This window comes from Syngnathoides biaculeatus, chromosome 9 (assembly GCF_019802595.1).
Source record: "Syngnathoides biaculeatus isolate LvHL_M chromosome 9, ASM1980259v1, whole genome shotgun sequence".
Lineage (NCBI taxonomy): Eukaryota > Metazoa > Chordata > Actinopteri > Syngnathiformes > Syngnathidae > Syngnathoides > Syngnathoides biaculeatus.
The window spans coordinates 7,988,507-8,003,789 of NC_084648.1; the positions used below are offsets into that span (position 1 = coordinate 7,988,507).

Below are 15,283 nucleotides of genomic sequence, written 5' to 3' on the forward strand. Positions count from 1 at the left end.
CATATGCATTTTTTAAAGCATTTAAATTATTTCTGTTCTACACGTAGCTTTTTGTGTTATGTTTACATATCTTTTTATTTTCATTTTCTCTTACTTTTTAAAATGAATTCTGTTCATGTATTATTACTTGTATGATTTCCATGTCTTTAGTATAGATGCATTTTAATCAACTTTAATTGAAATTATTTAGGGTATTTTTTTGTATGTATTACTATGTTATTATTTTACATGGTTTTGTGTGCGTTTGTGAATGTGAAATAATTTAATCATGTGATGACATTTTCATCTAATGAAGACAACAAAAGCTGATGAACCCCCCTAAGGAACAAGGATTGATTATTATGGGATTTATGATCTTTTGGGGCTGCCGTCATCACCCCTCCCCTAGGGGGCTCAACCAGATCGGGCTGGATTGCGTACGTGTGCGCTACTTCCGATGTCTATCGTGTTTCGGTGGAACATCGGGCAGCAGGCGACAGTTAAATCGCCAGAACCGAGCCATCCAGGTGATTATTTCTAGACATTTTTTCGGCTGACTGCCACCTGTCGACTATCAATCAGAAAAAGTACTCGTGAATTTCAAGCAATCTGCGCGAACCCATTAACATCAAGCGATTTTGGAACATTGTGACTTTGGTATTGGACGTGATTACAGTTCAACTTGTCAAACATGTTTCTGTACACACACAAACACACTCACACACTTGTGCCAAAATGTAAAGTGATATTGGACAGAAATAGCTTTTAATTTCAGGAAAATATGACCTCACAATAAATGACTTTTTTTACAGTGCCCTGCAATTGGCTGGAAACCAGCTCAGGGTGTGCCCCGCCTCCTGCCCGTTGATAGCTGGCCAAAGTTCCAGCACTCCCCGCAACCCTTGTGAGGATAAGGGGCTAAGAAAATGGATGGACTTTTTTACATTCTTTAAAACCTGTCATATGTCTAGAATATGCCGTGCATAATGATTTGGAACGGTGCATATACAGTATATATACATACATATATATATATATATATATATATATATATATATAATATATATATATATATATATACACACACACACACACACACACAACACAAACATTTTAAATCTATTCTGAAGGTTGAAAGATAATTTGTATCAGCTATTTAGAAGACGTGATTAAAAAATGTCATTTGCATAAATACCATAATTTGGAAAGGAGTGTACATATTGTAAACATCGGTCTGTCTGCCTTTCATACACACTATGGAGGAGTGTCATTGTCCAATCACATACACAGTGTTGGAAGTAAGTAACTACATGTAACGAGATTACTTCATTTCATTACAAAATTTCTGTAATTGTAATCCATTACGTTACTGGGAAAACTGTAAAAAAAAAATTACCAGCAAACATAACATTTCCTTATCTGAGCTCAAACGTCCACTTTGTGGCGAAACCCATGAGTTTGTCTGACCTTTTCAAACGTTAGACTCATAGTCGAACACAAAAGAATAGTGACTTTTAAACAGTTGCATCTTCATAATTTTGGAGTTTATGGACTTGGTTTGTCATATGAAGCAATATTGTCTAAATTGTGCACATTTGTCATGAGGTCAAGATGACAACATGACATCTAAAAGTCTACACAGCAACTCACTTTGTGTGCTATTCTCACACAAAAGTGACAACAGCATAAATTGTAATGTATCGTATGTACTCGTCAAGGCACGGGAGTTATCTGCATCTGGTACTTGACGACCAATCATCGTGCTTCGTTTTGTCATTCTGCCGCCTGTCAGCACATTTCCAATCACATAAATCAATGTGGCCTCATGTTGTTAATTAGCGCCACGCTATATATAGCGTCGGTGCCCAGAATCCGTACGTCGGCCCGCTGTGAGGCGGCTCGGCGGAACAATGAGGAAAGGTCACAAAGTCATCAGCAACCATTAAAAGCCCGTGACAACCGCTCAAATCGAGCGGTCGCCCGTGGCTGTGCTTCCCCTCGTTTATCTCTCCGCTGGCGGGGCCTCGTCTTGACCCTTCGTCGCCAGGGCGACGCATGACAGGAACGTTTGGGACAAAAGAGATGCCTCGTGGGAAAAAATATCAGCTCTGATTGTGTGCGTGACTGAATTGGACGCGCACTTCAAAAGAAAATGCCTGGGGTGGCTTTCAGGAAATCACCCAGCATGGAGTGCGGCACTTGGCTAACAGCCCGTTTTTATTAGCACTGCGATGCTCATGCACAAATTGTACACGCCTCACTGTCCATTATGGTATGGACACATCCAGGGGTGCACACAAACCAACAGAAAGTGTCACTGTGTGGAACCACCTCCTTCAAGATTTCCTGGTAAAAACAGCCGAAATCACGGCCCCAACGATCACAGCAAGTCGTCCAGGTGCTGAAGTAGAAAGCAGCCACAGACCATCACATTACCACCCCCATGTTTGATTGTTGGTATGTTCTTTTACTGAAATGCTGTGTAAAATTTACTCCAGATGTAAAGAGGCGCACACACTCCAAAACGTTTACATTTTATCTCGCCAATCAATAGTTTCCCCAAAAGTCTTGGGAAACATTCAGATGTTTTTGGTTGTGCCAAAGTAAGACGATCCTTTATGTTCTTTTTGGTCAGCGTTGGTTTTCACCTTGGAATTCTGCCAGAGATGCCATTTTTGCACATTCTCTTCCTTTTTGTTTTTACATAAACACTAACCTTAACTGAGGCAAGGGAGGACTGCAGTTCTTTAGAAGATGTCCTGAGTTCCTTTGTGAGCTCCTGGATGTGCTGTTGCTGTGCTCTCGGAGTACTGAGATTTCTGTAGGCTGATAACTCCTCCACATTTTCTCCATTTGTGAATAATGGCTTTCACTGAGGTTCGCTGGATTCCTAAGCTTTAAAAGATAACTTTGTAGCACTTTGAGATATCTGTCACTTTATTTCTCATCTGTTCTTGAATTTCTTTGGATGGTGGCATTTTATCACAACATTTTCAGACTTTTGGCCGACGGCTTCTTATCTGTGATTTCTTGATCGAACAGGTCTGGTGGAGATTGGGCTTGGGTGTGCTCAGTGACGCAGTGAAATAAGGTACATTCTTGCCATTCACACGACACACTGAAGGTAAACATTTTTCTGTCCACTCATTCACATACGAGGTAAACACGGTTTATTCACGTATACTGGCAGCAAGTACACATGCATAAACATCTGCCTGTACATTCACATATAGTTTAAAAATATCCGCCCATTTGTGTCTTTGTATGATTGTCGCACCAGAGTTCAATCGCCTCTCCATCCACCGCATGCGCTAATGTCCTTTTCGTTCGGGGTTTGTGGATGTTGTTTTCCCCAACATTAGTCAGTACATTTTGTTCCAACAGAAGCGGCGACCAATTATGCGCCATTACAGAGAGGGATGCGGGTGTGCCTCGGTGCTGCGTGGCGGCCATTAGGAAGCTTGTTTTGGTTATGGCGGTGGCGGCATGCTAAGATAATTAGCCCATTATAATTCAACCAGCCTCTGCTTCCTCCATCTTTCTATTCACATTCATTATGTAAACGTTTATCTATTCACATACATCAATTAACAATGTCTATTCATACCCACACATAATGTTACTATTCTTACTGTCGTTTTGCCTACACAGCTACGTCTATCAATTCACATACCCAACCAGTCATATATAGAACTCGTGCACGTGACGTCACAATTTTCACGGCGCCATATTGCCGGTCAAACAGAGCTGCTCGACATTGTGGGAGGCATTGAACCGAGGAGAATATTTACAATGCCCGAGACCTGTTGTGCTGTTGGTTGTAACAACAGACGAGACAGATATTCAAAGAGATCAATGTATAGAATACCAGCTGAAAAGACCAGAAAATATCGATGGATTTCGGCAATTAAACGTGATGGATGGTGACAAACCAAAACACACACATGCCTGTGTCGCGATCACTTCATATCAGGTAGGACTTATTCTTCGCAATCTCAATTTACCAAGAAGTATTTATCATGCCAAGTTGGATCATTTGAGAACAAATGCGTTAAAAAAAAAAAAACTGTCACAGAGGTTTACGGCTGTTAAGTGTGGCCGGCATCGCTTCAATGTACGTTCCGTGGAGATGACGCCATCCTTTTTTTTTCCCCAATCACAGTTAATGAATGCGAGTTTGTGTAAAACCAGGGGTCGTTTATTTGAATATTAGTATTTGTATTGAATAGTAGCTGAAAAGATCGATGGATTCCGGCAAAGGTTAACGTGTTGCCAAACTCACTTCCGTGTTCACGAGCCCTCAATCCGTCACTATGTGGGATTTATTTCTGATTGAGAACAGATCCAGCAACAAAGTATTTGTATGCATCCAGACTTTTCTAACTTTTCCGTGTAAATCTCGACAACTTACTCACCAGATCCACGTGTACATCCAGTTGTCCAAGACAAGCGGAAGCGAATTAACAGTCCAACTTCTTATCGGCGAAAACATCGACTTTGGCATTAATACGTATCCCCTATGCAGAGTTTATCTAAGTTTTCCACGTACATTAGTTTATTTTCACCTTCTAAATGTGCAACGGTATCAGACAAGACTCTGGGCGTCATGCTATAAGACATATTTTCGTTTCGTCTCAACAGACTGAGCATTGAACAATGCTTTGTTAGACCGGCAATATGACGAGGTAAACAAAAGTCACGTGATTTTATGACGTAGGTGCACGAGCTTTATTGCGCCATTCGAATCTACAAAGAAAGCGTCTGCCCATTTACATACCATATGCAGCACTTATTACATTTCTAAGAATGAATATACCACACACTACTAATAATTATTAATTAAGAAAGACTGACATAGAATGCGTTACCTGTTTTACTTAGCGGTTTAAACTGAATTACTCCTCATTGCTAAACCAATCCAAGACCTACATGAAGCATAGAAAAAAAAAGCCTATGTGTTTGGGGGAGGAACAATTTCATTTTTGAGCCTAAAAGAAATCGTTTATTCCCCGCTTCCCCCACCCCAGTTTTTGTTTATTCTTGAGGGGAGGCTTTGGTGGAGAGGAAAAAAGCGGCAGCCCAAGCCAGAGCCACACAAAATATTTGTGTGGCGCCTCATGGAGCTCATTCCGGTTACTCGGGCAGGGATCCCCCCATCCAACTGGAGACTCCACTCCACCGCTGTCTCCTTGCTTTTCAACATCACCCACAACTACACAGATGAAGGAGACGGTGAACCATTTTCAGAATTAGGGAGCGCCCTCCCGGGCCTGGCGGGGGTCTTCATCCCGCTCATCTACGCCGTGGTGTGCGTCGTGGGCCTGGTGGGCAACACCCTTGTGATCCACGTTGTGGTCAACCACAGTCACGGAGCATCAGCAACCAACATCTACATCCTCAACCTGGCCGTAGCCGACGAGCTCTTCATGCTCGGCCTCCCGTTCCTGGCCGCCCAGAACGCTCTTCTCTACTGGCCCTTCGGCTCGCTCCTCTGCCGGGTGGTGATGACTGTGGACGCCATCAACCAGTTCACAAGCATCTTCTGCCTGGCTGTCATGTCGGTAGACCGCTACCTAGCTGTGGCGCAGCCGGTACAGGCGAGACGGTGGCGGCGCCCCCCGGTGGCCAAGGCAGTGAGTGCGACGGTGTGGGCAGGATCCTTCGTGGTGGTGCTTCCGGTGGTGATGTTCGCCGACGTGAGGCGAGGGGACGGCGACTGTGGCATCGTGTGGCCCGAGCCGGTCGAGCTGTGTAAGACAGCGTTCATCGTGTACACCTTTGCGGTGGGATTCTGCTGCCCCCTAGTGGTCATCTGCATGAGCTACCTGCTCATTGTCATTAAGGTACAGCATGCAAACGCTAGCATTGTCTTGATATCCTCATTCAAATCATAATCCCTAATCCTAAAGACGTCGTCATTGTCTGTCCTCAGATCCGCAGCGTCAGCAAACGCGCTCAGGCGACATCCTTGCGCCGTCGTCGATCCGAGCGCAAGGTGACCCGCATGGTCGTGGTGGTGGTGGCAGTGTTTGTGCTTTGCTGGTTCCCCTTCTATGCGCTCAACATCATCAACCTTCTGGTAGTTCTGCCCGGGGACCTGCGTGGCCTCTACTTCTTCGTGCTTGCACTATCCTACGCCAACAGCTGCGCCAACCCAATTTTATATGCCTTCCTGTCCGACAACTTCAAACGGGGATTCCGCAAGGCTCTGTGCCGGGCCTCCCGGCAGGTACGCACCCACGAGAGGGCAGACGCTGACCGGCGGCCACCAACCGAGTGGGGCGGCATGGCCATGCACAGGCCAAGGAGCAGGGAAGAGGAGGGGGTCCAGTGGCACGAAGAGAGCCCACAAAAAATGTCTCTAAACGCGACACAAGGGCCAGAAGGTTCTGGGACAGTGAGGACTCAGGAGGTGAAGAACACACGACAAGAGGAGGGAGAGCCAAAGTCAAACAATGAGAAGTCAGTACTAGAAATAAGCTGCTTGTGAGCCCCATGTTATTCGCAAGTTTTGGTTGTGTTCTTAGCACATTTTAAAGAACAAACTCAACCAGGCGCCTTCAGAAAACTGTCAATTTGAGAAAAAGGTCATATTTTTTTTATGTATGCGTAATGCTGTTCAAATGTTTAGTTTTTGTATATTAAAATATATGTAATAAATATATGTCCAGCCACCATTTTAAGGTAGCATATTTATTTGTTTAAAAAAAAAAAAATTGTAATGAAGTACTGACGATGTCCCCTCGGCACAAACGTACATTCCCCACGCATTGATTAAAGCGAAGCTAATTATAAACAGTTTTGTTGTGTTTAAGTAATTAGCACACTAGTCACCCGTCCATGACTACCACGTCCTCATTCGGGCACGACGTCAGATATCCACTGGAGGTAGGGCGGGTTGCCCTGCTCGATGGGCAGGCTGATGACTTCGGCCACCTCGTACGGGTGGTTCTTACTGGAAGCGGCCCAAAATAGAACAGTCATTAATTGAACATGAAGTCTAATTACAGCAAAAGATATGAACTCAGGACTTACCGGACGTAATCGGTTAGATCGGAGACCTTGGAGCTTCTGGTCTTGATCATCTAAATGTGGTGAAAACGCACATCAGATGTCTCAAAATGCATTTTTAGAGTGCAATTCTGCTATTATGAAAACCAAACTCACCAGCAGAACCTCACTGTCCTCCTGGACAGCTCCCTGCCATTCATACCTGACAATAATATCATCATCATCATAATGTCACCCAAGAGAAGAATATCCTCATAATAATTCTGTCAGTGGTTTTAAACCATTTCACACCAAGTACAATACCACCAAAAAAGACATTTCTGACTTTTCCATACTCCCCCTTGAACACCATGGCATAAAAAAAGCCTCAGTGTACAAAAACCTTGTACTAACTGTACAAAAGAATCATTTAAATGTTTTTCAATTTGTGTATTTTGGGTCGCTTTAGAAAGTCATCAAATTTCAGACTGAAACAATGACATTTAGGTTATTCTTAATCTGTCAAGGACAAAATTAGTTCAAATTTGACTTGAACATTTATGTGAAGGTTAAAAAATTTCAGCAGTATTTTATAACTCACGCCACGTGAAAATAGAGCTTCACAGTAAAGAAAAAGGATTGTTTTGGTATGCCAACGAGTTCAGATGGAATCAACAGTAAAAAGTCAGTGTGCACACAAAAGCATCCATGAACTGAAGGAAATAGACAGACAGGACTACACGTTGGCATCTATGCGAGGGATGCATTTATTTCTTTGAAGTGGATGACGCAGCCGGCGACCAAACAAGACGCGAAGAAAAGTGAGCGGTGTTGTGTATGTGGGACACCTACACTGACGTGATGGCGGGCACGATGTTGACGCAGGCGGCCAGCTTCTGCTGCACAATGCCTCTGTGCGACAAACACAAACATGCATTTTCAATACCATTGCAAATGAGCACAGTTTATGATTTTGCTGTGGATTATTATGTATGTACAATATGTCCTGTGTATACTGTATGTATGCATACATTTGATGCATAAGTCTACAATTTTTAATGAAATCTTAAAAAATACAACCTAAACAACATAAATGCACACAATCTTCAATGACACTGAAAAGATTTTTAAGATGGAAAATAATAAGACAATAAATGTAAAAAAAAAATTAATCCAATGAAAATTATAAAACACCAGTTGTATTATGGAAATATGAAAATTAAATATCTGAAACTTAAAGACAAATTGAAACACTCAACTGAAAAGGCAGAAAAATACTATTAAAGATCAAATTAGAAAACCTAACAAAAAGCCACACAAAATGGCATTTTACATTTTATCATCTAAATTATTTTAACCTAAGCATGTTCAACTAAACAAAAATTGTGATCAAATAAAAATTAAAATAAAAAACTAAAAAAATGAATCTAATGAAAATTTAGAATGATACACAAATGTAGGCTATTATAAAAAAAGTACATTAAAAATTGAGAGTAAAATCTAAATGAAAAAAAAAACATTGATGCACAACAATTGGTTGGTCATTCATCAAATTGACAGGTATTTTTATTTCAGCAAAATTTTTAGATTGAATATATCCCATGGAAATACACTTTGGACCATAAAAACTGTACAAAAACACCACTGTCAATTATTAAGGCCTATCAGATGGAAATTGGTCCGATTGATTCTTTCCTTGTTCGAAAGTACTCAATAAAATAACAATGACCAAGACACTAATAATTTTTTTTTTTTTTAAATGAGGGTTACCTGGCCAAGTTTTTGGCCACCGTGTCATTGGGGCAGGTGACAAAAGCAGCAGAGTGCGCGCCTGAAATGTACGTCTCGGAAGCCATGGAGAACGCCCTCAGTCCCACGCTCCTCAGCAATTGGAACATAAACGCACTCAGCAGCACCGTCTGACCAGGAACAAGATGAAATTAAGTCACATGGTGTAATGCTGTCCTTCAGTGGGGGAAAGGGGAAAAATCACAGCCTACTAATCCTGACTAATTAGAAGATGCAAGCTTTCTTAAAAAAAAAAAAGTTTATTTCGGATGAATTCCCATAAACACACATTAGCAGTCATAAGCAGTATAAAAATGTCACTTTAAACCTTGTGCATACTAACCAGGAGCCAAGTTCGGCTGGATCCACCTTGCAGCGCCTCAATGCATGTAAGTCCAATACACATGACACAAACACGCCTGATTGAGAAAAGACAAGCACATTCATTACAGCAACTACAATAAAAAATGTAAAGTTGACCACAATAAAAAATGTAAAGTTGACCACAAAACAGTTATACTAAAAAAAATACTAATAATTTTAATCACAAAAATGATATAAATTGCAATTATAACACAATTCATCAAAAAACTATTAATATTACATTAACTATAACCATAGATTTGGCAATTAATATGTAACATTTTGCTATTAAAACAATATAGTAAGTTTCTTTCAGCTTGTCCCTTTCGGGGTCGCCACAGCGTGTCATCTCAGATGAACGCACATATGTTTGGCGTAACGCACATATGTTTGGCACAATTTTTACGCCGGATGCCCTTCCTGACGCAACCCTTCTCAGGGAGTGGAGGCCCCAGTGGGATACGAACCCACAACCCCTGGTTTATCAAACCAGTGCTCTAACCACTGAGCTACAGGGCCTCGCTATTAAAACAATATAATTCTCAGAAAATTATGTGTTTGACCACATATGTGATGCTAATTTAGTTACAAAGTTTTAATGGATATGTGACCACATGAATGTAGCATTTTCCCATTAAAATGCTTTATGTGATCACATACAGTAATTACATATTTGACCCAAGATAACATTCCATTTGTTCGGGGAAAGTTTTTGAGTCATTTGTGTTGCAGTTTCATATACTCGGGAGTCCAGATGTGGTGAATCTGTACATCCAAAACATGAGATGATTTACTTAGCCCATATTGAATTGGAGTCGGGCGAATCTATACCTAAAAAGCGAGGGGATTTACCTAAACGGCAACTGGTCATAGCCAGACGTGATAATTTTGTTTTTGTCGTAATTTCTTAGCGCTGCCTTTAACTTTGGTACCTGTCTACGCATTTTGCATTCACAGCAGAAATAAAGACACAAACGACGCTCTAAAGGTCGCGAAGTAATTAGCTTCACCCGCTATATTTGCACCTGTTAGCTGCATGTCATCCCTCCTACTACCACGCAACTTGTTTCATCAAACATAATGTGAGCGACTACAAATGTGATCAAACAAAAGTCGATACTCGATTTTTTTAATGTATCAGTTTACCTGCTGCTGACACTGATGCTTAGCGAGCGTTGCACTACCGTAAAGTGTAGCAACTGTCGTCGATTAGAACAGCCAATTTAGAAACTTTCCCCACCGTTCGGTTAACACACGTGCTTACGTGGCGGCCATGTTGAAAAGGTCGTCGTTCCCCTCTAAGGCAATGCATGGGCATTGAAAACAAATCGTAACTTGCTCCTTTCTAGAATTAGTTTGTGAGGATTACTTGTTTTTGTCAAATATCAAATATTTTGTTAAAGATAAAAACGTAACCAGTGTTTAAGCATCTCCCTTTATGCATCGCACCCTTATTCTTTTAGTTTTCTTCGAAATCGTCACGATCGTGCTTTAAGGTGCAATAACTTCAATCGCCGCTGGGTGACTCGATTTCGAAACTTGCCTGTTGGTATTCAACTGGAGGGAGCTTGACGCTCATCGCAAGAATGTATGCGTGTACAGTTTGGACTCTTTGCAATAACGCCACGTACCCGTGAATATTTGAAAACTGCAATCTCGCCATGTGAGCGGAGAGCTATGGAGGTGACTCCACGCTGCACGCTCACCCGTCTCGCTCATCGACTTCTGGGAGTCTTTAACACACGCACGCACACGCACACACACTCCCTCATTGCGCGCGCGCGCCATAAATCAATGTGTGTGAGTGCGGGCGTGCGTGCGTCCATGCACTCTGTTTGATAACATCTTCTTTACCTCCCTGACACTGGTTGCCTCCATCTTGGATGAAGCATAATGAGCTCGTCTCTCTCTCTCTCTCCTCTCTCTCTCTCTCTCTCTCTCTCTCTCTCGCTCTCTCTCTCTCTCTCTCTCTCTCTCTCTCCCTCTATCTGTCTCTATCTCTATCTCTCTCTCTCACACACACACACACACACGCATAAACACGAACAGCTTCGGCGAGTGCAAGGACGCTCATGAAGATGCAGGAAGACATTTTAGCGGCTGCTTTTTGCAATAATGGCGGCGCTGGGAAGAGGAGGGGGAGATGCTGAGGGCGTGCTTGTTCCCATGGAAACTGTGCAGTCAGCACATCTGGACATCCTCCCTTGTCTGCATTCCGCGTGGCCTCTCGCCACCACAGCTGGACGTGCCATCATGCAGACACACAAAACACGCACAAATATGTACCGTGCCGTGACCACGTTGCCATGGTGACCACGAGTCCCTGAGTTGGTAGAATGTGTGTGTGTAAACATCGACTCTTTCATGTTGGACGAGGAGATTTGACCCGCTTCCCCTCCCTCTCTCCGCCTGTCCATCAACTCCTCCTTCGCCTCCTCCAAGCATGAGGAGAATCAATGTTTTCAATTTGTAGCAGAGCCGTCCTCCTCTGCATTCTAATCAGGCCGGGTGTGCGCCGCGTGGCAGAGGACATTGATGCCAACTGCAGCGTCGCCCCAACCCCCCACCCACCACCACCACCACCACCACCTTCCTTTTGTGCGGCCCCCCCCCCCCCCCCCCCAGCCCCCCTGCCTCCCCTATTTCCAGAATATGGCACTCCGCAGTGTTGCCTCTTCCTGAAGTGTTGGAGGGCTGCCGGGAAAGTTGTTGCTTTGTGTCTCATTTGCAGCCAAATTCATTCTTTGGTCTCACTCTGGGAGGGGGAATAAAACGTGTGATGGGTTTATTTGTTTGTGAAACAAACACATGAGAATGACAATCAGTAAGTGGAGACGTCTTTCATCTAAAAGTCGTACAACAGTCACTACAGTGGAGAGACGTTCACACTGCATGAGTTTTGGTCCCGACATTTTGGATCAGTCACTACAGTGGGCAGCTTGTTTAAAAGCTCATCCGTTATGCAGAGGTTTGTGACGTCAGCGAGCTGAAGGTCCGCCCGTGAGGACTACAGAATCCACAGCAATTAGCCCGGCGCCTCCGTTGTGTTCAGCACATTTTCCTGCTCATTCAAACGCTGCCGCCTTGCTCATTAGCTCGTTGACCTCGGGTCATGAGCACGAGACTCATCAGGAAAGGAAGAAGACGAGAAAAGAAAAAAAAGGGGGGGGTAGGAAGCAAGGATGAAACAAATGGGCAAAACTTTAATGCATGTGATGCACATGGGGGTAGTCTGTTGCTTAGCAACATGGAATCCAAGATATGTTTAAAGCACGGAAAAGTCCACACGAAGACACACAGAAGTTAAAATCTTCAAACACAACATAATCTTTGGGGTTTATAATCCATACATTCTGGAATTGCCTTTGATATTTTTAGGTTAAAGACTTAATTCTTTTTGGCGTTTACTAGAACATGTAAGTCCGCTGACGACTATCTTGCCTTTGATATTAACGGAAATGTGTACATTTAGTTTGAGTAAGGACTATTTTATTATAAAAATACAAATTTATTAAGGCCGAATGTACAAATTGTCAACATTCAAATTGTCATTTTGTAAATACAAAATATGTACATTCCACAAACTATGTGGTCTTTTATCGTTACAAAACATGCACAATAGGGTTGTTGATCATTTCAATTTCTTTGTTTACAAAATGTACATTTGTCTCACTAGAACCTCTAAATTGTCTTGCATATTTTAGAAAAAGTGTACATTAATTAATTTATTTATTTGTGGGCTTCAGCACTCCCACGGCACTTTTGGGGATAAGCGGCAAAGAAAATGTATTTTTTTTATTTGTTTGTTTGTTGCCATTCAGAGGTAAACTTGCCAGTGCTGTGAATTGAAAACACGACTACATTAAAAGAAGATGAAGAAGAAGAAGGTATTTGCATTTATTCTGAAGACCTCCATCAGATTTCATTTTGGATTTTTTTGGCCGATTTAATGTTGTTTGTGTGCGTTGGGAGCGTAAACAATCTTCCTCTTGTTCGCCTTCAGACGCTAACGCAACAACGCCGCGTTTGACGCAGCGACGGCGGCTGCCATGATGGAAGGCTTTTCCCAGCCTCTGCATCCACGGAGGTAAAAGTGGCGCGATGAGGAGGAGGACCAGGAGGAGAATGTTAAACATGTCCTTTAGACCCGAGAGGAGGAAGAGAAGTAAAAGCAGCCAGCTGTTTCGTCTTCACCATTCGCAAAGCTGCCTCCCATTTTTAGCATTCTACAAAACAACTTTGAGCGCCAATTGTAACAAATTAAATTGGAGATTAGTGATGGCTCAAAATCAATAAAAATCAGCCAAGACGCATTCACATATATTGTGCCAGTTATTATTCAAAATCAATAGGAATTTGCCTCAATCCAACCTTAACCCCAATACAAACCATAATCATTTGACCTTAAACCTAATCCGACACTGGTGTCAAACTCAAGGCTTGGGGGCAAGATCCGGCCTGTAACGTTATTTTGTGGAGCTGGCAAAAGCAAATCATTTGTGTATATTTCCATAATGCTTGCTAAAATCTGACCTAGAATTTGTTGTGACATTGAAAGCATTGTTTCTGTTACCAAAATCCATTTTACAGCAATTTGAACAATATCTGAATCAACTGCAATCCTTCATTTCTAATTTCCCAACAAATTATCCATCAATTTGTTGATTGATTAGGACATTGAATAAAAATTATGGTTCTTTGCTTTAAAATAATCTTTGGTTGTTTTTGCAGTATGATTCGGGTCATTTTCCATCTGGCCTGGCAGAATATCACGAGGGATGAAATCCAATGTCTGGTGACGTTTAGAAGTACATGCGACCAAGTATTAAAAAGTGCAAGTTCTTTTTATGATTAATTCTCCCAGTGGTTTTGATCCCTTAACATGTGGGGGACATGTGTGTAAATTTGTCAAACTGTTGCAATTTCTACACCTTTGGCCGTATTTGGATGTCAATACCCCAAAATTAACATCGAAAACCTGCAGTTTAAGCACATCCTTTTTGTTCCATTTGAAATCCAGTGCTGTGCTGTTCAGAACCAAAACGAGGAGAATTGAGTCCCCGTCCCAATATTTATGAAGCTGACTTTACCGCATGAGCGTTGAGGTTGCGGGCGTGTGGGACGTCTGCTTGCTGGAGTTTAAACGTTGCCTCTCCACTCTAAAAGTGGACAGTGTAGTTATTGAAGCCCAAATGCTTTCAAATGCTGTGTAGGATGCGCGCTAGCCTTTGTTGCGCGTAGCCCACAGCTAACGGCTACGACTCACGCCGCTTGTGTGTGTGTGTGTGTGTGTGGGAGGTCAACTCGCAGCCTCGTCACAGCACATCGAGTCAGAGATTCCATGCTCATTGGCGTGCAGATACTAAGCAGCATCAAAGACGTACATGCTTACCAACATCATTCCACCAGGCTCACTAAAAAAAAAAAAAATCAAAATTGTGTTTTGATGTAATGAAAACACGCACAGTGTGAAATGCGGTAAATTATTTTTGATGGTTACAAAAGCCTGTGATTAGCTGGCAAACAGTTCAGGGTGTACCCCACACCCTGCCAGAAGTTAGCTGGGAATAGGCTCCCTTGTGAGGATTAGCGTCTCAGATAATGAATGGATGGATGGTTACGAGAACACCTTAAGTCGACTGAAGAATTCATCGGGTCTCATTCCTTAATTAATTCCCCTGCACCCAAATCAATCGAATTCATTACAATGAAAGACTGTGTTTTCTTTGATGTTTACAGAAACACAAACGTATTCATATATTTAAGGCTTAAATGTGCGTGAGGTTCACTGAGTAGTACCGTAATTTCCGGAGAACAAGCCGCGACTTTTTTCACACACTTTCAACCCTGCGGCTTATGCGGTGATGTCGCTAATTTGTGCATTTTTTCTATCGGCCATAAGGGGGCACTCAAGTGGAAAAGGTAAGAGTGAGACCGGTGGAATATATGTGCCAAGGAAGTGACATTTATCGGTATGTTGTTTTTTTTTTAACCGGCCCTGTTAGCGCTGCGCTAGCGTTAGTGTTGTGCTAGCGAGTTGCTGCAATGTCACTGCCGTGTCTCAGTGATTTTTACCAGTATCTTTTTTTTTTTTTTTTTTTTAACTGGGCCTGTTAGCGCTGTGCTAGCGTGTTGCTGCTCGGTTACTGCTGTGTCTCAGTGT

General features: G+C 42.5%; 2 protein-coding genes, 1 long non-coding RNA gene and 1 other non-coding gene across 4 annotated transcripts; 2 read left to right on the forward strand and 2 right to left on the reverse strand.

Annotated features, from left to right (window-relative positions):
* The first annotated feature begins 2,880 nt into the window (after positions 1-2,880).
* LOC133505597 (somatostatin receptor type 5-like) lies at positions 2,881-6,506 on the forward strand. Its single transcript, XM_061828768.1, has 2 exons — positions 2,881-5,822; positions 5,912-6,506. Exons 1-2 carry the CDS (start codon positions 5,097-5,099, stop codon positions 6,467-6,469), a joined length of 1,284 nt encoding a protein of 427 aa, XP_061684752.1. The 5' UTR covers positions 2,881-5,096; the 3' UTR covers positions 6,470-6,506.
* A 183-nt stretch (positions 6,507-6,689) lies between these two features.
* LOC133505858 (protein CutA homolog) lies at positions 6,690-10,331 on the reverse strand (the record flags this gene model as incomplete). The annotated part of the gene is made up of 7 exons (XM_061829370.1): positions 6,690-6,934; positions 7,015-7,064; positions 7,147-7,192; positions 7,822-7,881; positions 8,740-8,888; positions 9,101-9,176; positions 10,267-10,331. Coding segments are annotated over 7 exons (546 nt in total), but the record flags the coding sequence as incomplete, so codon positions are not given.
* trnai-gau (transfer RNA isoleucine (anticodon GAU)) lies at positions 9,567-9,639 on the reverse strand. Its single transcript has one exon. It is a non-coding gene; the product is annotated as a tRNA-Ile (tRNA).
* Positions 10,332-12,407: 2,076 nt separating the features above from the next.
* LOC133506745 (uncharacterized) lies at positions 12,408-13,792 on the forward strand. Its single transcript, XR_009796594.1, has 3 exons — positions 12,408-12,536; positions 12,942-13,007; positions 13,124-13,792. It is a non-coding gene; the product is annotated as an uncharacterized LOC133506745 (long non-coding RNA).
* The last annotated feature ends 1,491 nt before the right edge of the window (positions 13,793-15,283 follow it).

What these genes read in the sequence shown, in the direction of transcription:
- LOC133505597 (XM_061828768.1), top strand. Translation starts at nt 5,097, where the DNA reads ATGGAGCTCATTCCGGTTACTCGGGCAGGGATCCCCCCATCCAACTGG. An exon ending in ACCTGCTCATTGTCATTAAG is followed by an intron (nt 5,823 to 5,911) that starts GTACAGCATGCA and finishes GTCTGTCCTCAG; the next exon opens with ATCCGCAGCGTCAGCAAACG.